We start from the raw sequence: 26868 nt of genomic DNA, 5'->3' as shown, positions 1-26868 counted from the left end.
AGGCGCTCAGCTCTGAGCAGTGCGAGAGGAGGAAGGGAGGAAGGCTTCCCGGACAGGACTGCTGTGCAGCGGGGGCTGAGCCTCAGCAGAGATGTGCCACAGCCTCATTAAAAGCTAAGTTATGCAGAGCTTCAAGAAGCAGTTCAGAGCAGGGCTGTGGTGATGAAGCAGGATCCCAGTGGGGTGTCAAATCCCGAATAAGTCCCTTATTTAAATGCAAAGAAGTTCCCAACGTTATCAACAAGTGGAGCCGAGGCCAAGGAGCAAGGCTGGGCACTGCTGGGCAGGGGTGGCTGCAGGAAGGTGGACAGGAGAAAGGGAGTGGTCCAGCTGAGAGCTGGAGGCGAATTAAGACTGACCGGGGTGTACCATGGACTTCAGGCATCCTCAGCAGCTCCTCTGCTGGGGAGAGGCAGAGGTGGGAGTGCTGTGCCGTTGCAGCCATTAGAGACAGACCAGGAAAGGGGATTAGAGTGCTGGCCTGCAAAGGAAGCCTGAGGCAATCGGGCCATGCAGCACACACCTTTCAGGCATCTCTAACTTGTTTGCACATCTAAATGTGGCTCAGGGTGTGGCAAGTACTGGCTGTGCCTCATCACCAGGTTTGGATGGGGCTCACTGGTATCTCCCAGTGAAGGAGGAAGGCAGGGAATGGTGCCTGGGCCAAGCCAAAGGAGTGTGATGGGAGCCTCAGGTAGCAATGGGGCAGCTGCTGCCTCCGAGGCATAGGAGAAAAAGGGTTCTAGCAACTGGCTAGAAAACCCCCATGAAGTCCCCAAGCCAGCAGAGACACTGCAGCCAGCAGCTGGCCAAGCTGTGGAGGCAGGAGAGGTGCAGCTCCCACCCTCCCTGGGCACAGCGAGAGCTCAGGGACGCCTGAGGCTGAGCCACAGCCCAGGGCACGGCTGGTGAGTGCGAGGTGAGGTGTTAAGAAAAGAAAGTGGGATGCAGAGTCCCTGGCAGCGTAGTGCACGTCCTTTAGAGGAATCATCAGCAAATGCTCCTCGGGAGAGACTCAAAGCTGAAGGACAGCTGGACAGAGAGAGCGCCGAGCCTGTTCCTCCATGCGTCAAGCGAGTGGTCACTGCCTCCACCCAGACGTGTGTTTTGCTGGGATAACACCAAATGCAATTTATGTTTTTCAATAAAAAGCCACTTTTGCAGCGGCTGACGGCTCTTAGATTTCTGTCATGCATTGCAATGCATCTAAGGCCTGACATTAGCCCAGCATGCCATGTCTGATGGCTTAAATTAATCCTCCTTTATAATTAACTTTAATTTCCTGCTGCCTTTCTGGGGCTTTGTGTCTCTCAGCTTCCCCCTCATCAAAGCCTTTACTCCTTTTTTTTTTTATTATTTATTCTTGCCAAAATATCATTTAAGTGAGGGGAATATACAAGGGTGTTTCATTCCATCACATTCATTTGATTTTCCTGCTGATCTAATTTACCAAAATGCTGTTTGTTTCAGGCACAACTGGGAAAATAGCACGATTCCAGCAGAAATTTCCAACCCCAAACACCCTTTCCCTAGAGCAAACAGGACTCACAGGAGATTTCAATAGATTAATTTAAAAAAAGAGCTTTTCCCAGCTGCTTGCAGCCTCCCTCCCATGAAGAACTACAGGAGCCCACCATGGCCAGGTGAGTGCTGTGGGCTGAGGCTGAGGACCCTCCTGCAGTGCTTGCACCAAGCAGCTTTAAGGGGCAGCTCATGCAAAAGGTGTTTTATAGGAATACTAAGTTCTGCTGCTTAATTTGCAGTTTGCTGCAATGATTGTCACACACCTGCTGAGGGTGCAGTGGGCTGAAGCCCCAGATGCCGACACTGCCCCTGCTTCCTTCCCTGCTGCCTGGTGAGTTTTTATGGCTTGCTGAGATTGTTGGGGGTTTGGTTTGTTTATTTTGGGGTGGGATGTTTTTTTTCATACTGACTGTGTTTGGTATTGGTGGTTTGGTCTTGGGCTGTGTTTGTGGGGGGTGTGAGGGATGTGGGGGGTGTGAGGGGCAGCGTAAGCCCTGGGGGTGGCAGTGGGTCCTGGGGCTGTCACTGCTGGTGGGCTCCCGTCTGTTGAAAGCCTGACATGGGGGAACCCAATGACCCATGGCTGGGGCTTTGTTCTGCCAGCTGGGGGGCACTGGGTGGACAATGGCAGTGGGGTTCAGGGTGGAACAGCTGTGTGCTTGCTGCGTGCCTCGAGGTGCCTGGGGAAGGACTTACGCTGGATGCTGAAGCAGAACTTCTTCTGCTGGTAGGAGATGTAGCTGGAGACAGCCCCGATGAGCGCCATGGCCAGGCCGCTGGCAATGCCGGCGATTGTCCCTGTCTCTATCCCTGTCCCTGTGGGGCACAGAGAGAGCTTTGTGATGGGCACACGCACCACCCCTTCCATCCCACCAGCCATGGTGGCACCTACCTCTGTTGTTGTTGTTGGTGTTGCCGCTGGCACCTGCAGAGACACGATCCCGTCAGTGCCCCTGCACCCCTCTGCTGCCCCCACTGCTGTGCTGGGAGGGAGGGGACACAGGAGGGGGGTGGCAGTGCAGCCCTGGGCTGGGGGTGGGCAGATGCCCCCCATGGGATGCAGCATTTGCTGCCCCGCACTCCGCTGGGCTGCTCGTTTTTGTTTCTCAGAGGACTTTGAAGCTGCTCCTCTCCCTCTGTGTGCGCATGGGGGCAGTTTTGGGGGATCCTCTGCATGGGACACCTCTGCCTGTCTGACAGCTGCCCTCACCCCCACCTTTTACACCTCCATTCCTCAGCATTAAGGGAACACCTGAAGGGCTGTCAGAGTGTTACAGAGCACACTGGTGGCAGTCACAGGAGGTGACTGGCTGAGTTCCATCATGTTAGGGAACCCTCAATTGGCTTGAAGTCTATTTTGACATCGCCTTCCCCGGAGAAACTGGGCTGGGAGGAGAAGCTGCTCGCACTGGAAACTGCAGCCCTTGCCGAGTCACATCCGGAATTTATGGAAGCAGGTCAGCATTGTATTAATGCCTCTGATGTGTCTTGTCCTTGGCACAGGGATTTATTAAATGTTGATTTGGCTCGTGGTGTTCAGCTCTTTATGCGACTGCTTTTAATATTTAATACTGTGGATCTTTGTGAACGCCCAGGCTTATCTGATTGTTGCTGGATTTCCCCCTTGTTCCAAACACTGGTGGAAGGCAAATGAAAGCATTTACCTGCTCATGGCACCAGGATGCCCTCGAGGTGACAGGGGAGGCACAGGTCCTGTCTGCCCTGGTGGCAGCTGGAGCTGCAGAGCCCCCATGGAATCAAAACTACACACCTCCAACTGCTGGCACCAGGCATGACCAGGGAGGCCAAAAGCTTTTCCCTTGTCTCCATGACTGAGACCCCTTTTGCCATGGAGCTGAGCACTGCTCTGCACAGGGCTCTTTCTAAAAGCTGGGGGTAACCCTGAGCCATGACTGCTAAAGAAAACCACCATACGTAGGTCACCACTTACCCTTCTTCTCGTCTGGGCTGTAGCCCCCGTCCACAATGCTGGCCAGGTCATCATCTGAAAATCCTTTAAAAGGAACAGGAACAAACAGTGGTTGGCACCTGAGGGAGCCACAGCTGTGCTGGAAGTTGGGATCATGGGATGCTCCATCCCCAGTGGGGAACTGGGACTGGTCAAAAAGTAATTCTGTTTCTCTCGCAATTACCAGATGTTAACCCTGAATTACTTTAAGGTCATAGAAAAGGTAATAACCGACTAGTTTAAATGCTACTGTATTTTTTTAACTGAAATGACTGATGTATTTAAGAGTTCATGAAATGTTTTGGTGCTCAGCCTTGGCTGGCAGGGGAGGAGGCAGGAAGAAGTGTTTTGTGTGTACTGTGGCCATGCTGCTGGGGACCAGTGAGCCCCTGGCAGCACCAGCTGGGCCTGGGGTCCTGCAGGCAGGAGCTGACCCTTATCCTTCCCAGAGGGACAGAGCAGTCCAGGGGAAAAATTGAGCACCAGCATGTTTTGGTACAGGTGAAAAAGTTATCTTGTAGTGGGCAAGTCTAATTAATGCAGGTTAAGTACAGAGAAACAACGTCTGTGAATCTGCAGCTGAATGAGTGGTGCTGTTGCACATCTCAGCTCCAGTCCCAGAGGGAGCCCTGGGGTGCAGCAAGGTGTGTGATGGGAGCAGAGATCCAAGGCCAAGACAGCAAAAGGTTCTTCCTCTGATGCTGTGTCTTGGGAAGAGTTTCCTTTGCCTTAACAGCCTGGAAGAGACTGCCTTATTCATCAGCTTACCACAAAACACAGATTTATGGGCTCAGTAATGAGTGTGAAAAGAATGAAAGCCCTGACTATGCCAGAGCCTGGAGAGGTCCCAGGCAGTCCAGGGAGCAGCGATGCCGGGGGAACGCGTGTGCTGGTTTGTGGCCAGCGCCACGTTCCAGCAGCTCAACGCCTCAACCTTTCCTGCAGGAGCCTGAAACCTCAGCAAGCCCAGAATACCAAAGTGCAGACAAGTCACCTAGTTAATACAATGTAATAAAATACCTGCCTGTTAATTACGCGTGCGAGCAGGGTATACGGCCATCCCGACATCAATAAACCAGCCGTGCAAAGTCTGTTTCCCAGCTCAAGTGCTCAGGGGAACAATCCTCACAGACAAATGATTCATTCACTGGAGTATTTCAGAGAAGGAAAAAGAACCCTCCCAGCCCAGAGTGGAGCCGGGACCTGAGCCTGCTCTAGATTTACACGCTGGCAGTGACTGTGAACCCCAGCAGCACATGCCCTCGGTTAAAGAGCTGTCAGCTACGGGGATGGAGGAACTCAACACAACCACCACAACTTAATGGATCAGAAGAGACCCTGGGAAAAAAAACCTGCACACAGACAGGGTGCAAGTCATTAGGAAGAGTCCCCTTCTGCCTTGAACCAGTGAGGAAGAGGCCCCTTCCCTCCCCAGGACCAAGGTGCCTGTGGAAACGTCCCCACTCTGGGTGGGCAGGACAGGGGCGGTGGATGCTGGCAGTGGGCAGGACATTGGACCAGGCAGTGCCTGTTTCTCTTTATCCCATCACTTGGTGGGAATGGTGTCTGACAGTGAAGAGCTGGGAAGGATCTCCTGCAGGTCCCAGGGAACAGCGGGGCTGGTAGCAAGCAGGACAGAGAGGAGAGGTCAGCCTACCTTCACCTGGCCTTACATCCGGCCTCCCACCATCTTTCCTATCGTTCTTATCATCAAGGGCATCAGCCAAGTCAAAATCCATAGGATCCTTTTCTAGAAAACAAGACCAGGGTTAGCAGTGTGGTGACAGGCTGAGGAACTCTGCAATTAATTCATTAATCAGGGAAAAGCACTGTTGAAAGAGATGAAACCCCTGACACAAGTATCTCCAATTCTGCTATGCAGCCTCCTGGCAGATCTTCCAAACCTACCCTGTTCCATGCCCCCACGCTGCTGTGATGGGAAACATCATGTCCTTCCTGCAGAAACAGTGTTCCCATGGCTGGAGTGCCAGGTAATCAGATAAATGAGGCCACTAGGAAAAGTCAGAGCCAAACTGGTGCCCCAAGGGCGCAGTCAGTGGAAGGAAGGGAGGTGGCTGCACCATGCTCACGTGCTGGCTGGAACAGCCTGTGACTTGATTCCTTGGAGTTCTTTTCCTCTGTGAATGTTCAGCTGGTCCCCTGAGCAGCCTGGCTCTGACAGAGGATATTGTCTCTGCTAAACAGCAGCTAACCACGGCACAGAGCCAACTGAGCTCCCCAGCCCTCCCACCAGTGCACTCCTGAGTTTATTCTGGTCCAAATTTTTTTTTTCTTTTTTTTTAAGCCTGGGAGCACTTTTTGCCAAAACCCTGCCTGGGCAGGCAGCAGAACACCCAGCTGACAGGGTGCCCTGAGCCTGTGGGTGTGTGCCAGTGGAGCCCAACACAGCTGTACCATGATGGGGGAACAGGCAGCTCACAGCCTTCCAGCAGGCATGGGAATGAAACATGGGCCAGGAATCACCGAGGTCCCCCAGGAAGCGCAGGGTAATGCCCAGATGCCCTGTCTTCTCTGTGGTTTCTGATATTTGTTTTTTTCTTGAGGTGTCTCAGGTTAGCAAACAGACCAGAGGTGGGAAATACTGGGATGAGGGCAGTGGCACCATCATGGCACATCTCAAATCTTCCCCCCATGCCAGCAGCAGAGCTGGGGTAAAGCAGCAGGGGCTCTGGAGATGATGCTCACCTGGGTTACGCTTAGGAGGTGCTCTTGTTGTTTTTGGCTGCTTGGTTGTGGTGGTGCGAATGCCATCCCAAAAGCTGTTGTCTGAAGGGAGGAAAAAAAAGACCAAAATGACACTACCCTCTGAAATGTGGGCTCAGATGAGTGCTGGGAAGGAATCCCCCCCCCTGCCGGGAGACTGGGGCTGCACTGGACCAGTTCAGTGCTCTGGTCTTTACACAGCTTCAGCTGACACTGGGAGCACCACTCACTCCCCCTGGGTGTCCTGGGGATGCTCGAGCCTGCGGGGAGCTCTGTGTTACCTGGCTTCCCTGGCCTGGGGAAGGGCTTGGGAGTCGGCTTGGCTGGTTTGGTGGTAGTCTCCACAGGCGTGTCAAAGTAATCAGCCAAATCGAAGTCTGCAGGAGAGAAGGGATTGTTAAACTCCTGTTTGTGGGGACAGCACAAGGCTGTTGGCACACACCCCACTCTGTGGGTGTTGTGCACGTCATGCTGCACCATTGCCAGGGGCTCCCATGTCAGGCTAGAGCTGGAAAGGGCATCCAGCCACTCTGCTGCTCAATCGCGACCTATCACAAAAGCTTCAGAAAAGCCTGGCCACCATTTCACTCTCCCCATCCAAGCTGTGGCTGCTGCCCAGCCCCAGCAACCCCAAAATAATTCACTTTTGGGGGAGTCCTGCTGGTACCTGCAGCATCTCCTAAGAGCTGGTGCAGATGAGAAGGGACTGTGGGACTGAGCCAGTGGCTGGCACGCTGCTCCCTGCGCAGCCACCCATGAGTGACCTTGAGCTGAGCAGGGCATGCACAGAGAGGGGCCAGGGCACGGGAGTCCACTGCAGGAGCCTCTCAGTGCCATCGCTCATCCAGAAAACACTCCCTGGGGAAGCAGCAACTAGCTGAGACAAAGCCTCAGCCTCTGCATGTGTCCATTTCCAAGGGAGAGTTTACTGGATCGAACAACCTCTCATTCGGGCTCTGATCCAAACACTGACCCTGCACGTGCCTCTGGCACTTGGCTTTTCTTGTCCCTAGCAAAGACCATGGTGGCCAAGGAGCCAGACAGCTGAAATGGGTTAAATCTGTGCCAAGATCCTCATGCAGGGGTGAGTGGATTCACTTCTGAGCGCTCCCCTGATGCAGTTTATTGCAAGCTCCTCCAGCGGGGTTGGAGGAGCAAACTTCAGCTCCTGTGACTGTGCTGTATTTAACAGGGACTCTCTGGCCAGAACTGAGCCAGAGGAGCAGCTGGCAACAAAACTCCTGTGAATTTAAGGGAGCTTCCTCAGCTGTAGCACTGCTGGGAGCTGGCCAGCCAGCACATTTGATGTGCACAAACAGCCAGAGACCCACTCTTCCCTGGATGGGGAAGTGTTACCAAGATGGGACTTTACGTGGAGGTTGGGGGTATCTTGGAATTAAAAAAAAAAAGGAAAATATCCTCTGGACTTCCTCCTGGAAGGAAAACTAGCAGGTGCCCTATCTGCTGGGCTTCATTTCCAGCAGATAGGAACAAAAGTGCTTGTGTAGCTGAGCAGTGATTTGTGTCTTCTCCATTAGGATACTGCAAAGTGTGCGAAATTCTGCCTTGGCTGTAAATGCTCCGCTGCCACTCACCTTCAGCATGGACAGAAATATCAATATTGCATTTCTCTGGCCACACAGGAGCAGTGCATGTGCACACACCAGCTCCAGCTTCCCTAAGGCAAGAGAAGGGGTCCCAAAGCAGCTGCTGAGGCAGCAGCACCCAGCCACACACGGGCAGCCCACGGGGACTCACACAGTTCAATCCCACGGGAAGTGCACCCCACACTGGGCTGCGACGATGTGCATGCAAGAAGGTCTCACCTGTCCCACCTGCCGGCTTTCTGGGGCCCTTGGGAGTGGCTGTGACAAAACAGATGGGGAAGAAAAGTGTTAGTCATAGGCATCACCAAAAATGTCACCTGTGGATTCAGAATAAATGGCAAAGGTTTCACCACAACTTTCTGACATCTGCATTTGTAAACTCAGGGCACAGAACCATGAACACCCTGCATGCAATGTCCCACAGGACTGCCCACAGATGAGAATGGAGCCCAGTGCTCCATAGCACACTGCTGCCTTGGGCCGAGCCAACATCCCATCCCAGGTGGAGAGCAGGCAGCTGCAACAATCTGCTCTAAGGCTCCTGGATACAGCGGCAGACAGGCAAGGACAGATGCTGTACAGAACAGCATGGAAACCAGCAGTGAGTTGCCAATGTTTTATTGTCCCTGGCCTGGTCAGTCAGTCCCATGACAGATAATTTCCTGTGCTGTGTTACGCACAGGAGGTTCCCTGTCAGCTGGAGGGCTGTCAGTGACACCCTGATACTCAGCCCCTCTGGCTGCTCCTGGGCTAAAACAAGCTACAGCCAGCCTTTGAGGGGGGAGGGAGGGAGCAATATGGAAACCACTGCCTATTAATAGTGGCTGGCATTACCAAGTATATGAATAAATCATGAGCAAGAGCTGTGGCTGCTCCATTCCCATTAATTTCCATTACACTGGAGTGGTGCTGCTGGGCTTCATTTCCAGCATGCTGGTATAGTTTGATGTGACCCAACTCCAGACCCTTGGTTTGCTTTTTTCTGGGGCTGACACCATGAATCCAAAGTGGGATGCAGCAGCTGGAGAGGCCATGGGGACAGTGCTGCCTCTTCCCTTCACCCACTGATGGGACTCCAGCCTGGGGAACACCACTTTCTCTCCACATGAGGTGGCCATTAGTCATTTCTAACCATGTCTCCTCACATGCTACATTAAAGGGCTTGCAAAATCCTAGATGAGCTGCATCAGCCCTGTGACCAAGTCTGATATCCCGTGGCCTATCCTGGCACACTGCAGGAGAGCTGCAGAGAGATCCCGTATTCCACATAAACTCCAAAGTAACACAGCACAAGTGTCCGTGTGTTGTTAGACTACAGCACAAGAGGTTTCAAACACTGGTACAGCTTTCCCTTCAATACATGTGGGTTTATTCTGCACGATCCCAGAATCCAGCATTGCTCATGGAGCAATCCCTGCTGCTGCCCCGCCAGGTGCTGGGTCTGGGGACAGTCACCATGAACTGCGTTGCAAGGGCTGGGCAGCAAGGGGTCCTGGGTGCTGGAGTGTGCATCTCTGCCACAGCATCTCCGTGGCTGGGTAGCAAAGGGAGTCAGAGGTGTGTGAGGGTGCACAGTGGTCTTGGGCTCAGCCTTGGCACTGGGGGCAGGTGTGTGACCTTTCCCAGGGAGGGAGATGAGCCTCTCCCATCCCTCAGCTGCTGTGCTGGCAGTTAGGTTTGGTCCTTGGGGTGTAAAACACCAAATACTGAATGCTGAATGCCAGCAGCAAGGCCCCCCACAAGGAAATGAGCTTCCTTTAACTGATGGGCTACACTGGAACTGCAGCAAAGCAGAGCAGCGCCCTAACTTTGCTTTCCCAGGCACCACACTGCCATGGGAGCAGGGAAGGACCCGGCGCTGCCCCTCCCTGGCTGGGCACAGCGAGCTGTTCCCCCCAGCTGGGGAAGGGAGTGGATGATGCACTGCTTCCAGGCCAACGGGGCCAGGCCTGCTGGTAGGTGTTACTGAGGAATGCAAGGAAGCAAAAAGGGCAAGTTCAGTGCCATTGCTACCTCAGAGCACAGGTGTGCTGTGTCTCTGTGGTTCCTCACAGGAGTCAGTAAGCAAAGGGCACCTGGTCAGCAGCCAGCTCCTCCAGGACTGTCCCCAGCTACACCTGTCTGCAAACCCAGACCCTGTTATCTCCCAGGCAGAGATGATGAGGCAGTTGTATCCTCTACCACCCTCCCACCAGCACCAGATCCCAAAGAACAAATCGCATCCATTAACATCTATTTGTTTTCTCCTCTTTAAAACAATGTGTAAATGTGACTTACGTCGCTTGGTGACGAGGGCATCTTCTAGGTTGAAGTCATCTGCGTCATCCCCATGACCTGAAGAAAAACAATCAGCACTGGCTGTACTCACTCCACACTGAGCAAACCACCTTTAAATAAGGCAGGGCTAGACTTGTTTGCTCAAATTGCTTTAGTTTTTTGCTGTTTTTTTCCAAGCCTGACCCAACACTGGTGATGAGGAACGCATCAGCCCTCTCCAAATGCTGTGACTGTTAAATTGCAGAGCAGTCATCTCTGGACTTTCCATTTGTCTGCCCTAATGGATGCAGTATAAAGACACATGTTATGCTTAAATTTGTCAAGGAGAGCCTACCAATTCATCTCTCGAGCTGCCACTCACCTCTGGCTGTGCTCACAATTATATGTTTGCTAAACACCATGAAAACATTGGGACAGTGCAGACAAATTCAGTGACAAACAAAAAAGCCCTATGCCCCTTTTCTTCTCAAGTACCTTCCAACATCAAAGGCTTTGCATGAAAAAGCTGTTGCTGGCTGCCAAGCACGACTTAGCATTTCAGAGGCTGCCTGCATCATTCTGCCTTGGAAATGTGAACAGGACCAAACCCCCCATCCCAGGGCCATATCTGACAGGTGCATGCCAATTTTTTTGTTAGAGATGCCTCACCACAACTCTAGTCCCATATCCCAGGAATAACTCAGGGCTTCATCATGTTCTCCTGCAACAGGGCCAGCTAATCCTTCCTTTCTCTGTCTCTTTTTTGCATGGCATTAATTACTGTTGACTTACCCCAGTTCTGAATGTATTTGTCTTGATAAATTCATGCTTTTACATCTCGGAGCATGCTGAGTAATTAATATCCTTTGGGTTTGCTAAGTACTGCAGCACTGCAAGAGAACATTAAAATGGCTTTCCTCTTATTCCTACTGCTAAATGGATTTAGCTATTGCCACCTGAGCTCCAGTGTGCTTCATGAATAAATTTAAAGCTTTACTGACAAGGACAACAACAATGGGAAGGCACCAGTCCATCAGAAAGCAGGTATCCGCATTTCAGTGAAAAACTTCTACTGAGAGTGGTCACTAAGTACTGCAACAGCTGCAGCTCCAGTTCCACTTACTCACACATCACCTCTCATCTCATCTGCTGTCTGTTAAACGTACACTCAGCAGCCCTGTGGGTGATGTACGTGCAGGGGCTGGGGCTGGGAAGTTGCTGTGGGCTTCTCCCCCCTGGCAAAGGCTCGGCATTAGGCACTGCTGGAGGGGGTGTGTAAGGAATGAGTGTCCCAGCCCACGCTGTGTTTCTCATCGAGCTGAGCGATGCCAACGCTTCCCTGCGAGCCTGGAGGAACGGCCGGCAGCAGGCGATGCAGGGAAAATCCGTGTGAAATCCACAGGGAGAGGCATGCGGAAGAGCCTCTTGCTCAGCACAGCAGGGTGTGTCTGCCACCCTCAGCCTCCCTCCATGCTTCTCTGTTCCCTTCCCAAAATCTTTCTCTCTTCGGCCTTATTGCTGGTGAAATATTGGCACTGTGAGACAGGTGATGCTCTCCTGCTCTGACAGCCTGGGTGAAGCTGCAGGGTTAACAAGTGGTCAGTGCAAAGGAGCAGAGTCAGGAATGTGCAAGGCCATCCACAGTGCTCAGAAACACCTGCCCAGCTCCAGGACTTGCACAGGGGGCTGCCAAACCACCAACATCCCTGCTGAGACTCAACACACTCATCACTGTGCTGGCCAACACTGTGTCCCAGCCTTGTCAGTCTGACAATTTTGTGCAGTCTTCCTTTCCCAGAATGGCTTTTTCCCCAGTCTTTACTGATTTTCAGGAACCAACAGGGCTCTGTCATTTTTGTCTTTCTATTTTAAAGCATGCTTAAAAATAGGCAGAAGGGGAAACCCACGTCGCGTCTCTGGCGGGATGAGAAGCGTTACCAACCCGACTGGGGGAAATGTTCCATCACTATGTGAGCTGGCAGGAGGGATGTGGTGGCAGCACCAACTCGCATCACTATGCCAGGAGCCCTCCCTTCCCTCTCCCTCGCTCCCTCTGCTCTCCATGATTAAGTCAATATTAAGGCACTGACTTGCTGCACACTGAGCCCTGTGTCAGCGGATCCTCCCTGTGCCGGTGTAGGAGCCCAAACACCAAGTGGGGGAGTGCACAGCTGGGGGGTGTGTGCAGCTCACACGTTCCAATGAAGGGCTGTGGGGGTTGTGGGGCTGCACAGAGATGTCCCCCCTGGTGGGGACATGGGCCCTGCAGGAAACACAGTGTCCCAAAAAGTGGGCTCCCTCCGCCTGGCTTTGGGGGGCTCACTGGACCCACTGGCTGAGATGCACTTACACCTCCCTGGGTTTGATGACAGCTCTTCTTGGCAACTCTCCCTGCAGTAAAGTGTCCTGGGCTGGAGCTACATCCTGGGTGCTTTCCCCACACTGGTGGGAGAGGTGGGAATGTTGCCCAAGTGAGGGTTGGGAAAACTGCAAATGCACCTAATTTCCCACTAAACCTTTCCCAAGGAGCTGCAGTGCTTGGCACAGCCCCCTACCCAGGGCTTTCCCAATGCTGTCCATGGCAAACTGACATCCTTTTCCAGGACTCTCCTAGGCATTGGCAAGGATTAATAATAGATTGCCAGTTAATGGAAGCTGACAACATCTCTATTTCATGCAAAGGGTGTTATAGAGACATATTACACCTTTTATGGATCAATAGCCGAGCGTTGCCGTCACAGGCACACAAACTCCCCTGCTCACTCCGACAGATAAGACTGGAATGCCCCCCTTGTTGTTTTACTCACTTACTAAGTGGCAACAAATCTGGAATTTCATGGCCAGACACTGAAAACCCCACCAGCTCTTGGTACGCATGTTTACCGTGCACATGCAGTTTTTCTGGAGGCAGCACAGCTGCCCTCTGCACTGTCCTCTGCAATCACTTTGCTTCTGGGGCCCTGCCACTGCTCCACAAGCAGTGGAGGAGTGGAGCTTCCAAAGCCCATCCTCTGATGGGAACCCACACACAGCACGGAGTATCTTTACATTAAGGATTTATACTTTTCGGGAGAGGCTGGGGCCCATTCCTGCACATCAGCACTCACAAGCTGCTGAGCTGCAGCACAGGTTGTCTGCAATGCCCATGAAGCAGAGTCAGGGTCGTGCCTGACACGTCACCTTCCCCGTAGGACATCCCACCTACAACCCGTTACAGGGCCACAATAGCAGTTATATGCAGAACCCCTCCTGCAGGTTGCTCAGTGCTGGGGAGCAGTATGGGATCCTTGTCAGGGCTGATGACTAGGCTAGTTCGGGTTATTTTTTTCGCTACCCTTGCACTGGGTCTTTGAAAGAACTCTGCGCTTTGGCTGCTGGGAGAAAATGCGCATCCCCAGGGGCAGCTGGGGGCAATTCCAGCCCTGTGTGCCACCAGCCAAGGGCACTGGAGCATCCATGGCACTGCAGCTCCGTGGCAAGGGGGGAATAGGCAAATTAGATACATTTTCCGTGTTTTTATTTAATCTGACAATCCAAAGAGACCAAGCTGGGACATCACATGGCACCCAATATGAATCCCCCAATGCCAGAGTGGGGAGGTGGGGGGACCCCAAGGCTGCAGCTGTGTCCGGCAGAAGCTGTAGAACAGGGGTGAGAGTTATGGCCGAGCCAGCATGGCAGACTCCCCCACGTCTTGCTGAGTCCCCTCGCCTTGCCAGAGGTATTTTTAATCAGAGCTAGCTGCTCTTTGAAGGTAGAAGGGTTTTGTGCCTTAATGTATTCTCTCCTCATAATTTTCTGTAGCAGGCAGCTCAAACACACAATTGTACTCGTCAGCTTTTTAGTTTTTACAATTATATATATATTCTAATTAAGCCCCACTGTTTGACAAAGCTTGAATTACAGTATCATAATTCACACCCAGTATATTGCCAGGCCGTCTGCAGCAGTCAGAGCGAGGTGTATTCCATTTTTAGCGCCAGCCCACGGATCTCTTTGTGCAATATATATGTGTTTAGCTTCCCTGGGAATAGAGAGCCTGAGATGGTACAAGATTGACAGCCCGGGAGATTATGGGAGAATGCAAAGCAGGTACAAGGGCAGCAGAAAGTAATTCCAACTGCCTGACTTTTATGCATCCACCTTAGGAGCGACACAGCAGGCAGGGGAGCAGGAGGAAAGCAGGAAAGCAAGTGCTGAGGTAGCCAAAAGGGTGTCCCCAGTGACCAACCTCATCTTTTTGGTTCCAAGTTATGATGTCGGCACACACAGGCAGTTCCCTGAGGCTGGGCACCCACAGCTGTGCTGGGAGCTCTGGGCAGGGCACTGGGGGAGGAGGAGTTTGGGAGAAGAGCCCTGTTGCTGGACCTCTGGGCTGCATCCTCGCAGTGGGGTTTCTGCCATCTCAGCAGAGACACAGCCCCAGAAGTCTGTGGGGCGTAAATGGCTGCTCCTCCATGGGCACAGGTCTGCCCTGCAGCAGCTGGGGTACCTGGGGCACCACCGAGGGTCCCTGGGGACCTCTCCTGGCACAGGCAATGGCACAACACCACTGGCCAGAGCAGGGATCCCAGTCAGGATAGAGCAGAGCTTTGGACTTGCTGATGCCTCCACCACTGCTGTCCGGCCACTGGCCCCAGCTACTGCCAAACATGTGGGATATTTACTTGTGAATCCCAAATTCTTGCTGACTGCTAAGGCCAAAGCACAGTTGTGTGTGTGTAGGGAGAGCAGTGCTCCTCAGAGCTGGGGTGTCACACACAGTCTCTGGGAGCAGTGCTGGTGGGGCAGGTGGCTAAGGACAGCTTCTGTGCAGCTGCACTGCTCCCTGCAGACAGGCCAGGCTGCCTCCTCAGCTCAGACATCCTCCTCAAGGCAGCTCTGCCTTAAAAAGCAGACTTTGAACTTCCAATCTATCTCCTTGGCTGCTGCCAGGGAAGACTGGCTGCCCTGAACAAACAAGCTGTCAGCAGCCTGCCAGGGCAAGGGGTGGAAGGGCTCTAAGTGTGAGAGAAAACAGTCCCCTGCATCCACCCCAGCAGTGGGACCAACAGCTGATGCTGGGGGTACATCACTCCAGCCCAGGGCACGACCAGTCAAGAGCAGTGGGACACATTCCCCCAGCTGGGATGACCCCTGCTCCTGGTGGGGGATGAGGGAATGCTGCTGTCCTTGCTCTCTATTCTCAGTGAAACATTTTGATTTTCAGAAGTACTAATCAAAAATCACTCTTGATTATGGCAAAAACAACCTTTGCTGAATTTTTTTTTTTAATGCAATTAACAAGGGTATATGGTAATTCCAAGCAATCTCGCTCTTGAGATTAAAGGAAAGCCTGCCAGGAAGCACATGAATAAAGCTTTAAGATGAGAATTTGCATAATGAAGACTTTCTCTTTGTGGAGGGACTGATGGTGGTTGTGTTTGAAACCTATTAAGGGAAATGCCTAAAAGCCTCCACTACAGCCAGGGCACTGCTGTCCTGACCCGTGCAGGCTCTAACGCCTACGCTGCCCTCGGGTCCCTGCTGGGAACCTCAGCTCCACGACAACTCCAGCTCTGCCCCGTCCTCCAGCTGGTGCCCCGGGACAGGGCAGGAGAGGCAGCACAGCCCCAGTGCAAGCTCTGGAGTCTGCAGCTCAGGGCAACACCCCTCACTTGGGCTCTAAGCCACAGGATAACACTGCGGTTCTGTGCGCTGGGGCAGCCGCGCGAGAAACAGGTGTCTGTTGCAATTTGATTTCCAGACTTACTAGGAATCACATAAATTATTTGGCAGCGGTACCTGATAAGCTCTACACTCAGCAGGGATGATGGAGCTGGTGAGGAAAACATGACCAGCAAAACCAGCCTGCACCAGGCTCTTTCCCAGCAGACATCACTGGCACCATGATGTGGGGCAGGGCCAAAAGGGTGAGTTTTGGTGAGTAAAGGTGAGCCCTCACTGGGACCTGCCTGGCCAGACACTGGATGCTCAAGGGATGCAATGCCATCCACCCTCCATCATGCTGAGGGCTGCGCAAAGGTCCAAAAGCATCTTCTCCCCATCTGGTGTGGAAGGACAGATCTCCAGGTTGCTTCCAAAGCACCTAAAGAAGGAGCACCACCCTGCACTCCCTGCCGTGTCCCACAGCCCCAGGGGAGCAGCCAGGGGCTCAGCCTCTGCTGCCATAGCCACACTGGGAGCTGCCAGTAGGTCCCTCTGCAGATACCAGACAAAAAACACAGCAGGGAGGAGTTTCTCATCTGCTGCCCTCTTGCACAGCCTTTCCCACTCCTCCACAGCACGATTTAAAACCACAGAGGGAAGAGCCCTTGACTTCTCTTTGCCAACAGCTACATCTGGTAACTGGCTCGCCCAGAGCCCACCCTATTTACCAGGGGCCGGCATGGAGGCTGCAAGGAACCCTTGAAAGCTGAGAGCCCCTATCACAGACAGACAAACACCTCTGGGTGCCAGCAGCAACCCTGAACAGCTCCGAGGGAAAACAAATCTCCATCAAGGTCAGCAGGACCACAGCCAGGAAAGACTTTGTGTGGGGGTTTCCCATGAAATGCCTTGGGCCGGCAGCTGATGGTCAGGGCTGCCCCATTTCTGGCTCCACAGCAGCGCCCTCCCTCCGACTCCACAACAAACAAATGTTTCAGCAGCTCTTCCATCCCAGCACGGTCCGAGACCAGGTAGCCCTGCTCTGGCAACACAAGATGCCAATCCAAACAGTTTTCTTCAGTATCAGCACTCAAAGCTTTCCAGGTTTCCAGGGCTCTCTGCCATCTCTGCGCATGGAGTAAGTGATGTTCTCTAAGCAACTTTAATATGATAGCTGTTCTTTGAGGTTTGTGTCAAAGAGAGCTCTGCCGCACCACTGCCAAAAACGGCTTTCAATTAGTCCACAATCAATTGCACCCGGAGCAAAAAGCTGAAAGGTTTAGAGCACGAATATTTAAGGTTCCCCCCCTTCTGGGGTGTGCCTGAGCCCAGCTCTGTACTTGTGATGAGGATGGGGTGATGCCCAGCTTTCCGTGCCTGGAGTGGGTACCAGGACATGGTGGCCAAGGACTAAGGAGGGCAGGGGGAGCTCAGCCTGTCCCGGCCCTCACAGGAGCTCTGCAAACCTCTGACCCTCCCTGGGACTGTGGGAAAATGCCCCAGCTGTAAACCTCAATAACTTAAAGGTGTATCTGGTAAGAAAGGGAGCTGGTTTTCCTTTCCACTTTCTTGCTGTTTGTTTGGGATTTTTTTAAGGAAGAACAATTTATATACCTAAAGGGGAAAGGATGTGGAGAGCATCATTATTTTATTCCCACACCCCAGTCACTTTGCAAGAGGCCGAGGGGAAATTAGCACTGACCCAACTGCACAGGATAGAGAATGGTTTAAGATGACTTTTCAGTGATGGAAAAAACAACAGTGTCACCCTGGGCTCGGGTTTGTCCCCAGTAGGTGCTGCGTACAGGCCTCTGCTGGTAAACTGGATTACTGCCCTGGCAGCAAGGGAAGGGGAGACGTGGGGGTGCCATGATCCCACCGCCCAGCAGGCAACAGCCTGGTTTCTCCAGACAGCCACGGTCTGGTGCAGCACTGCTGAGAGCCAGCCCTGTCAGGGACAGGCAGGCTGGGAGCAGGAGCAGGATTTGAGCTGAAACCCCTCAAGGGCACTTGGTACTCCCTGTGCCCAAGTGCCCTGCCCCCAGACTTCACTCAGCCTTACCAGGCAGAGAGTGGGAGACATGGACCCCAGCTCATCTGGTTTGAGATTCCTAGTGAAGGTCAAAAAACACAGCAAGCTCCTTTTCCTCCTATAACTCTGGGTGCAGGGCTGAAAATTGGGGGACATGCTGGTTTTGGCTGGGGTAGAGTTTGTTATCTTCATAGCAGCTGGAATGGGGCTGTGGTTTGGATTTGTGCTGAGAACAGTCTTGATAATTCAGGGCTGGTTTTGTTATCACTGAGCAGTTCTTACCCAGAGCCAAGGCCTTTCCTGCTCCTCACCCACCCCACCAGAGAGAGGCTGGGGGGCACAAGGAGCTGCGAGGGGACACAGCCAGGACAGCCGACCCCAACTGACCCAGGGGATATCCCAGACCATATGGCACCACGCTCAGCATATAAAGCTGGGGAGGAGGAGCAAGGGGGGGCATTTGGAGTGATGGTGTTTGTCTTCCCAAGTCACCATTACAGGTGATGGAGCCCTGCTGTCCTGGGGATGCTGAACACCTGCCTGCCCTGGGAAGTGGGGAATGAATCCCTTGGTTTGCTTTACCTGTTAAACTGCCTTTATCCCAATCCATGAGTTTTCTCACTTTTACCCTTCCAGTTCTCTCCCCCATCCCGATGTAGGGAATGTGAGCAAATGGCTGTGTGGGGCTGAGTTGCCAGTTGGGATTACACCACAACAGCTGCTTCTGTGTTTTCCTGCCTGCTGTCCACCCAGAAAAATTACAATGTACATTCACATTAGCCATTTGATTTCTGCTTACACATTAAGTAATGACTACGAATTTGCCTATGGCCAAAGATGCCTGTTTATCAACCAGACAACAAATTGTGGCATGAAAGCATTTTGTTCATAATCCAGTGAAGAACAACTGATGACAAAGTCAGTGATGCACGAGCCCAAAGAAAACTGAAGCAGGAGATTAAATGCTTATCACCTGATTCCCGGTGGAAAAAGATCATTCTCACCAGATAAAGATCAAGAGAAGATGCTGTAGTTAAAAGTAGGTAAATAGGGAATTACACGGTAAAAATGCTGATTCATCACTTGGGATGTGATGCTCCTGTCGCACTGTGCTATTTAAAATCAGAAGCAGAGCAGTGGTGGGAATGAAGACTTGGGCAATGCTGACAGATGGAGCGGGGCTCTAGGAAGGCATGGGGGGGCTCAGCCTTCTCTGGCTGAGGGGATCTGTCTGCCCTGTCACCGCAGCTGCACTGCAGGGCTCCCTCCTGGCCACTGCTGTCCCTGCCTTCCCACAGCACCTCCCCGCGCAAACATGGGGTATTCGGGTCAGGTGGGGAGCGGTTGAGACTCCACCCCGTGCTGCTCACTGCCTGCACCCTCCTCGCCCACCCACACTCCCACTGTGCTCTGGGTGATGCGGCTCTGCGGCTCCTGGAGCATCCCAGATCCAGGTGGTGCTGCCGAGGGAAGGAGCCAGCATGGAGAGACGGCAGGGTGGGGAGCTGCACCCTCCAAGTAGGAAGCAGCACCAAAGACCTGCTGGAGATAATTTTGAGCAGGCGGTGCAGGAACTGGTGGTGATTTTTTAACCACCCAGACAGCAGCTGTGAGCCCACCCCTCCTGGCTCGCCCACATCAAGGGAAGCTGTGCCACATCCCTTGGCCTTTTACAACAGCTTGTTTTCAATAAGGTGAGTTTGGCTCCTCACTTTCATAGAGGAGCTTGGAGAAGTCTCTGAAAAGGAGACTTTGGGGTGTGTATCCAGCTTCTGCTACTTCCCATGCTGCATCCCCATCACCAGGGGAACAGGTGCTGTATAATCAGAGCACTCTGTGCTACTGATGTAGCATGAAATAATTTAAACATAAAACTTAAGAGCTCACTGAGTTCAAAGAGAAATCCCGCAACAGGTCGCTTGCTCTCTCTGACCCTACTTGGAATAGGAAATAGCACCAACACTTACAAACCCAACTGTTTGCAAACTGTTGTGGCTCTGAGATTTTCTCTGTGAAAGTATCTACATAATTCACTCAGTTAAGACCATCACTACAAAATAGAAAGAAGAAATACACTTTCTTTTCAAACATATGTTTAACCTCACTTAAAAATGCTCTATTTTCTGCATGAAGTGAAAGACATGTTTGGGAACTGTGGGTGTTTTTAAAAGCATACATGAGCTCAAAGCTTAGTGCTGTCCGGGGGGGGGGTTGGGGGGCTGAGGGGGAGGGGTGGGGGGCAGGGGGCTGAAATAACTAATTCCAGTTTCTTGGCAAATAATTACACAGAACTGAATGGAATGGGCTCAGTGTCACTTGACAGTGCAAGAGACAGTCTGTCACCAGCAGCAGTAGCTGGGGCCCAGCAAGTGGGGCCAGGCTGAACACTCACCCCAGAGGAAGCACCTGGGGCAGAACCCAGCCTGTGGCTGGGTCATGAAGCAGGGCTTTGTGTGGGGCTGAGCAGGGGCTCAGAGCAGCTTGCACCAGCTGGAAACACCACCCAGGATGGGATGGTTTGATTTTGGGGGGACGCAACCTCTTGTGCCTAGCGTTGCCTCTTCTGCATAAGGTTACATGGTGATTTTAGGTTGGACGCTAGGAGGAATTTCTTCACAGAAAGGGTGATTAAACATTGGAATGGACTGCCCAAGGAGATGGTGGAGGCACTGTCCCTGGAGATGTTTAAGAGACTAGATGTGGCACTCAGTGCCATTGTGTGGTTGACATGGTCATCTTTGGTCACAGGTTGGACTCAATGACCTCAAGAGGTCTTTTCCAACCTAACTGATTCTGTGATTCTCTGGCCAGAACTTCTAGGGTAAGAAACTGCGCCAGGTGAAGTTGCACCAATTCTGGGTCTTTCTACCTCTTCAGGCTCTGTAGTGGAAACCCAGCAAAAAGGCTGTGTACCAGATGGCAGGATGGGACCTGGGGAGGTTTTTACTCCAAATGAGGTAGAAAGAGTCTACATTAGTCTGGCATTATTTTCACTCAGATTTTACTGTCTGGAAAGATGATCCAAGTCCTGCAGTAGCAGGAACACCTGACTTCAGGTGTCTGGTCACCACAGAGATGTGTCCCACCAAGCTGCTCACGTTCACCCCATAGAGAGATCATACGGAGATCGGACATTACGATAGAGACATTCCCCAAGCTCCTACTCCTGAAAGAACACTTTCATCAGCAGACAATGCTTTATGGACACAAGACTAATGTGCTGTTCAAAATCTTACCAGCTATCTAACATCTGTTCTGCAGCACAAGCATCTCTTTTGCCATCCACAGCTGGGGCTGGAAACCTCTTCTGCTTGTTTAGCTTCTGCCTTCTGTTGCTGGGCTACTGAAATGCTGGATTGCCCATGCTCCCTCTCTAGGCTGCCCGAGGCTTTCTAAAGCATTGAACTACGAGCCTAGCTGGTAAAAAGCTGTAAGTAGATCTCCACACCTTCTACCCTCCCAGAGCCAGAGCTGCAGTTACCCCTAAACACCCAACTCCAAGCGTGTCCTTCTGAAGCAGGATTTCAGTAAGATTATTCCAACTTTGACAAGTTCTTTTTACCCAGATTTCTTTGTGCATAGGCAAAGAGAGCATTTCAATGGGCATACAAAATGCTGAGCAGCTCTCTTTTCCCAGCACCTTGTTTGCTGGAGACAATCCCGTATCAGCCCGCAGAGCATTCCAACAGCAGAATGATGCAGTTCCCAGCATCCCTCCTCCCTGTCTGAGCCACCACCTCCAAAATGTTGCCAATGCCTCTGGTTTTACTCACTTTGGTTTTTTTATGCATGTATGTGGTGACAGCACCAGATCCCTACAGCAACCTGGCCCTCTCCTTCCCTGAAGATGCTGCTCATGTGATCAGGTAACTCAGGGAAGCAGAGCTCACACTCAGCATCAGCTTTCTGCCTGTGGCCCCCGTTCTCCTCCCACAATAAGTTTCTGTGTTTCCTAGACAAGGTTGAAAAGCAAAGGAAAAGGATTTTGGAGTGACTGCAAGGCAATTTTGTAAATATGTATTAGCATTAACTTCGCCCTCATCGCACCAGCAGGCTCAGCTCTCAGAAGATCAAACCCAAAGCTGACCCTGAGCAGCTCCACTGAAATTCCTGTGAGTGCAGAGGCAGCGCTCACCTCTCTCTTTGCCATGGCTACCGGGCTTGTATTTCCTTCTCAAAAGTGTTGTTCCCTCAGCAGTCACGTTCCCGTGCTCACATCCTAAATCACAGCTAGTGACTCCAGCATCTGGATCCCCAACTTTGAAGTTTCCCTTTCAAAGTCCTTTCATGTTCTACATTTTGATGTGCCATGTTCATCTTCTCCCGTTTTCCTCTATTTGAGCACTTCCACTGATTGTGAATTATATCAATCAGCTTACAAAGGAATTATTGCAAAGGTTTTCTCTTTGCCATCAGTGTTATGTAGTTTATTAAACATACGTTTTGTTATTAGAGTGGCTTCAGAAGCACTGTCTAATAAAACCCCAGTTTTTCCTTTAGTTAATTGTAAAGTCAATGCCTTAAACCTTCAGGAGATATTCTTCCAAGAAGAAAACAAATTTGGGTTTAAACCAAGCAATTTTAAAAGTTTATTCTAGTCAACTCAGGAGATCAATACGCACTTCTGTTTTATGTGCTTTAAGGGCTGAAATGTTTGCAACAGATGGAAGGAAAAAATCGCATTTTTTTAGAGCGGGGAAAAGACCCCAAGAGCTAAACAGCCATTTCCAAGTACATTTATCACTAGGCTGGTAGAAGAAAAAGTTTCAAAATACAAGTAGAACTATGGAAATTAATTATTTCCACATCTATGTACATAAATATCTGAGCATGGCACATTTAATTAATGCATATTTGTTCAAAGATCAGAGATAATTTGTAAGAAAACCAATTTGGCTTCTCCTGCTTTGTCATACACACTAAAGACACTATCTAAGTAAAAATTATTCTTTAAATGTATTACTTTGACTCACCGCTGATACCTGGTAATTATAACTTTAGTAACACAATAATGTAGTATAACAAAGATTTTTAGCAGCTATCTCCTTCAGTTTCGACAACAATGCCAAACCAAGCCTTTCTCTTCTGCTCCTAATTAATTCCTCCCTGCAACTCTTGCAGCACATCTGTGTCAAGTGACCCTGGCAAGTGACGGGGCACAAAGACACGGGATTACCTGGCGCTGGCACCCCCTTTTCTGCCAGCTGTATCCACGTCTGCCCAGTGCAAAGTGGAGTCCAGACACTTGAAAAAACATCTGGAAAAGAGATGGCTCCGGTCTGCTTTCTCCGTGCTCTCCGTTGGGCACTGTCATGCGGAGCTGGTGCAGGGGAGCCGCCCGCAGCGACTGCAGCCAGCGGTGCAACAGTTATTATATACAGCTCATCATACTGCCTAGTATTGCTTTCACATTTAAGTAGTTATTCTAATTGCTGGTGGGATACTGTAGTCACACTCGAGAGGAAAGGTGATTTGTGAGACTGCCTGTGAAGACACGTGTAACAACACAGAGAGTCGCTTGTCAGTGCTGAGACGGCAACTGTGGAGGACACGCCCAACTACCCATCGACGTTTGTAGAGTGAAGTTTTTCTTCAACCTTTTCTTACACAACGTAAAGCACAAAAACCGCACGTGCCCTTTCTGCCTGGCCTGCGAGGGGAAACCTTGCGCTCCCTTCAAAAAGCCCTCAGATGTCAAATGTGCCAGCTTTCCATGAAAACACATCCATGCATTTCTGTCCTGGCTTATGAAAGTGAGGAGAGGAGAGGGGAAAACAATAAGGGTGGAGAGTTTCTTGTTTGACCATCTTACTGTTTTCTACAAGCACGTGGCTATCCCTGGATGACTCATAAACATGAACCGTAACTACGTTCTGGAAAAGCCACAGATCTGTGAATTTAAAACACCGTGCAATGTGCTGGCATAGGGAATGCTTGCCTCTGGCTGCAGCCAAGCGGCTTTGCAGGGTGTTTGGTTTTCTCCACTGTCTCAAAATACTTTAATGCTTCTGCCCTCCCAACACACTGGGAATACGCCAGAGTTCAGCAGCACTGGAAAACGGGTTGGTGCCCTGCAAGCAATGCCTGTTTCCAGCACTGCAGCCACAGACAGACGGGCTGTGGGCAGAAGGAGCTCAGAGGCACAGACAGATGCGGCACGGCTGTGTCCGAGAGCCCACGGGTAGGGCACTGAAGCACACAGTCATGAATGAAGGGAAATGCACTAGAATTTGATCAAAGAGAAACCCAAAGCCGGTTTTTTTCAACTAAAAAGTGAAGTTTGCTCCTGCTTTACTGGACAGTCACAGACAAGACACACATCACTCTTGTGTCACTGGTGGATCTGGACGTCAGTTGCAGAAATCATGCTAAGTACTGATGATGTTGTTTGTTATCCTAAGTTCTTGATAATTTGTAAATCTCCGAGCTTCCAAGAGACGGGGCTGCCCTCAGGCCACCTTCGACACTGCTGGAGCAACTGTTTCAGAACAAGAAGGCAAAAAACAAGCTGGGAAATAGAGGCAATGAAGAAGTGTGATTTCTATTGCTGCTGTTCTGAAGAAATGGCATTGGAGCGCCCTGCCTGGGAAACCCACTCCCTTCCAATCACCTGTTACTTTCCCACGGGTACAGGATGATGGCAGGAAGGTTGTGCTGGTATCCAAAAGGCCAGTTCAGTGCTCAGGTGGGGAAGGATTCCCAAGGCTCTCTCAGGGTACTGCAAAACTGCTCCAACACATTTTCGGGGGTGGGGGGGAGGAGCAGGTACCCACGACGGGTTGCGAGAGCCACTGCTGGAATACACCGGGGGAGGAACCAGAGGCCACGTGGAAAGGCTGTGTCACACTCCAGCCCCTCGGTTCGGTGTGTCCCATGTCGGCAAGGCTCTGCACGGGAGAGGTCGCAAGTGCAGAGCCCGCTTCCCCTTACACAGTGATTGCCATGGAGAGGCAATTTAAAGCAGTTCGGAGAGGAGACAAACTTAATGTTGTTCAATTACCTGTGAAGTCTCGTGCTGGCAAGAATGATTTATGAATGTTCCAGTAAAATTCATTTTGATACAAACACAGCCAATGATATTTAAGAGCTGGACCCTGCAGCCCAAGAGCTCCAAAATGAAACAAAACAGCATTTTTGTTTGCCCATATTGCGAAAAACACAGAATGCAAATAGCTTTAGTACTGACTAATCAGATTTTTTTTTTATTTTAACCTAAAATCAGGACTGTATGCACCATTTCAGCTCAGCCTGTCAAGCAGATATCCACCAATTAAAAATGCAGCCGCTAACCTGGTCAGCATAAGTAATTCTGTACCATGCTGTTACCATTCCAGGTGCACAAACAGCTAAGTACCAAATGCAAACAAACTAATTCCAGCTGACCCATGGAAAACCTGATCTATTTCAACAGCAAAACCTACTTGGGGTTTGGTTCACTATCTGCTTTGATGCTATCATCTAACCAGTCTACACTTGCCGGGTGCCTCCTAGCTAACAGCAGATTTTGTTTAGAAAAACTTTCCTGGGCCCTTTTACATAATTGCTGTCTATTTTCTCTGTATAACCTTTAGAAGGACCCTTCTTTTCAATTCAAACAAACATCTTTTTAAGAGTACTGTTGCGTTTTTTTAAGGAAACAAAGAGTTGTTTCCTTAAAAGAGTTTGCATTGATCTTAATGTCTCCCTCCCTGCCCTCCTGAAAAAAAAGGTAATTTTTTTCCTTCCTAGTTGTTGTTCAGCTGGGACCGATTTCTGGGTTAGACTATTCTGATCTGCAGAAATAACAGTGGGACCAAAAAAGAGTGAGAATGCAACCAGCAGCTCGACAAATTTGGGTCACACAGAGAATCCGCTAATCCAACAGCCCAGCGAGCAGAGAGATAAACCCAAACTCCTTTCGCGGTGACTCCATGACTACCTCTGTTTAGGATTAGCTGAGCCCCGGGCTGCTCCAGAGCTTTATACCTGCAGCATCGCACATCTTAAGCATCGCTGTGACACTGTCACCCGGAGGCAGACGCTGCGCTCCGAGATGGGTCCGGCACCAGCACTGTCACCTAGCGCCGGGCTCGAGCGGCCCGACCTGCGGGTACCGGTGCGGGACCGGCCCCATCGCGAGCGGGGGGAGCAGGAGCAGGGGGGCCGGAGGCGGACAGAGCCCAGGGTGGGGTCCGGGAGAAGAAGGGGGGACAAGGTTCGTCTGCGGCCCGGCCCTGATGCACAAGCTGGCACCCCGCCATCCGCTGCGGAGTCGGGGTGCTCTGCGCAGGGTGGAGCCCGAAGGACGCAGCCCCCTCCCCGAGGTGATCCCCGCGGGTGCATCCTCCCAGCTGGGGCCCCTCCTCGGGCCGCATCTCTCCGGCCCCGTGAGCCCTCCCGGGGCAGGCTCCGTGCAGCCGGGGGAGGATCCAGCCCGAGAAGCCCCCACGGCGGCGGGGCCGCAACCCCTGCATCCCTCGGGAGCAGCATCCCGCGGGGTGCCCGCCGTTCCTGGGCCGGGCCCGGCGCCGCGATCATGCGCACACCACACCGAGCCCCCCGGGCCCCGCTCTCCCCCCGGGCCGCCCCCTCCCGCCGCCGCCCCGCCGTGCCCGGCCCAGGCCGCCCTACCTGCGCCCAGCAGCGCGGCGAAGGCCAGCAGCAGCCCCAGGAAGCGGCGGCCGGCCATGGCGCGGCGGGGCTGCGTCTGCCGCGGGCTCGGCTCCCGTCTCCGCCGGGGCGGGACGCGGCCGTGAGGGGCGGGCGCTCCGCGCCACCGCCCCCCGCCCTCCGCGCCAGGCCGCGCCCCCGCCCCGGCCCCACACAGGGGAGAGGGCGGCTGAGGGGAGACCCCGCGGCCCCCGGGGGATGGCCGAGCCCCGGTACCTGCCGGCCTCTTCCTCTCGGCGAAAATGCGGCCCCGGCGCGCATCCTTCCGCCGGGCGGGAGCGGGGCTGTCTCCGGCGGCAGCCGCACATCTGCTCACCCGAGCGGGGAGATCCGGGCGGCAAACAGCGATGGGGAGACGCGCAGGGAAGCGGGGAAGGGTTGGGACTGCTGCTGCCGGACCCCACCGTCCATCACCCCCCGGGAGCAGCACCTCGCGTCTGGGGGAGCCCGGAGGCAGC

General features: G+C 52.2%; 1 protein-coding gene and 1 long non-coding RNA gene across 3 annotated transcripts in view; one reads left to right on the top strand and one right to left on the bottom strand.

Moving 5' to 3' along the window:
* The window catches only part of CD99L2 (CD99 molecule like 2), a 31205-nt gene extending 4722 nt beyond the window's left edge, over positions 1-26483 (bottom strand). The window contains exons 1-9 of one of the 2 annotated variants that reach the window (XM_032123871.1): positions 26372-26483; positions 10102-10158; positions 8044-8082; positions 6499-6594; positions 6200-6280; positions 5151-5243; positions 3476-3538; positions 2417-2449; positions 2221-2340 (exon numbers count right to left, since the gene is read on the bottom strand). In XM_032123871.1, the coding sequence (XP_031979762.1) occupies positions 2221-2340; positions 2417-2449; positions 3476-3538; positions 5151-5243; positions 6200-6280; positions 6499-6594; positions 8044-8082; positions 10102-10158; positions 26372-26429 (640 nt within the window). In that variant the 5' untranslated portion in view covers positions 26430-26483. The remainder of the gene's footprint in view (positions 1-2220; positions 2341-2416; positions 2450-3475; positions 3539-5150; positions 5244-6199; positions 6281-6498; positions 6595-8043; positions 8083-10101; positions 10159-26371) is intronic. The other variant, XM_032123872.1, reaches the window with a different exon arrangement.
* Positions 1733-3063, top strand: LOC116450907. Its single transcript, XR_004243007.1, has 2 exons — positions 1733-1855; positions 2763-3063. It is a non-coding gene; the product is annotated as an uncharacterized LOC116450907 (long non-coding RNA).
* Positions 26484-26868: the final 385 nt, after the last annotated feature.

This window comes from Corvus moneduloides, chromosome 14 (genome assembly GCF_009650955.1).
Source record: "Corvus moneduloides isolate bCorMon1 chromosome 14, bCorMon1.pri, whole genome shotgun sequence".
Lineage (NCBI taxonomy): Eukaryota > Metazoa > Chordata > Aves > Passeriformes > Corvidae > Corvus > Corvus moneduloides.
Note: the sequence above shows the minus strand (reverse complement) of the source record. Positions and strands in the feature narration are given on the sequence as shown.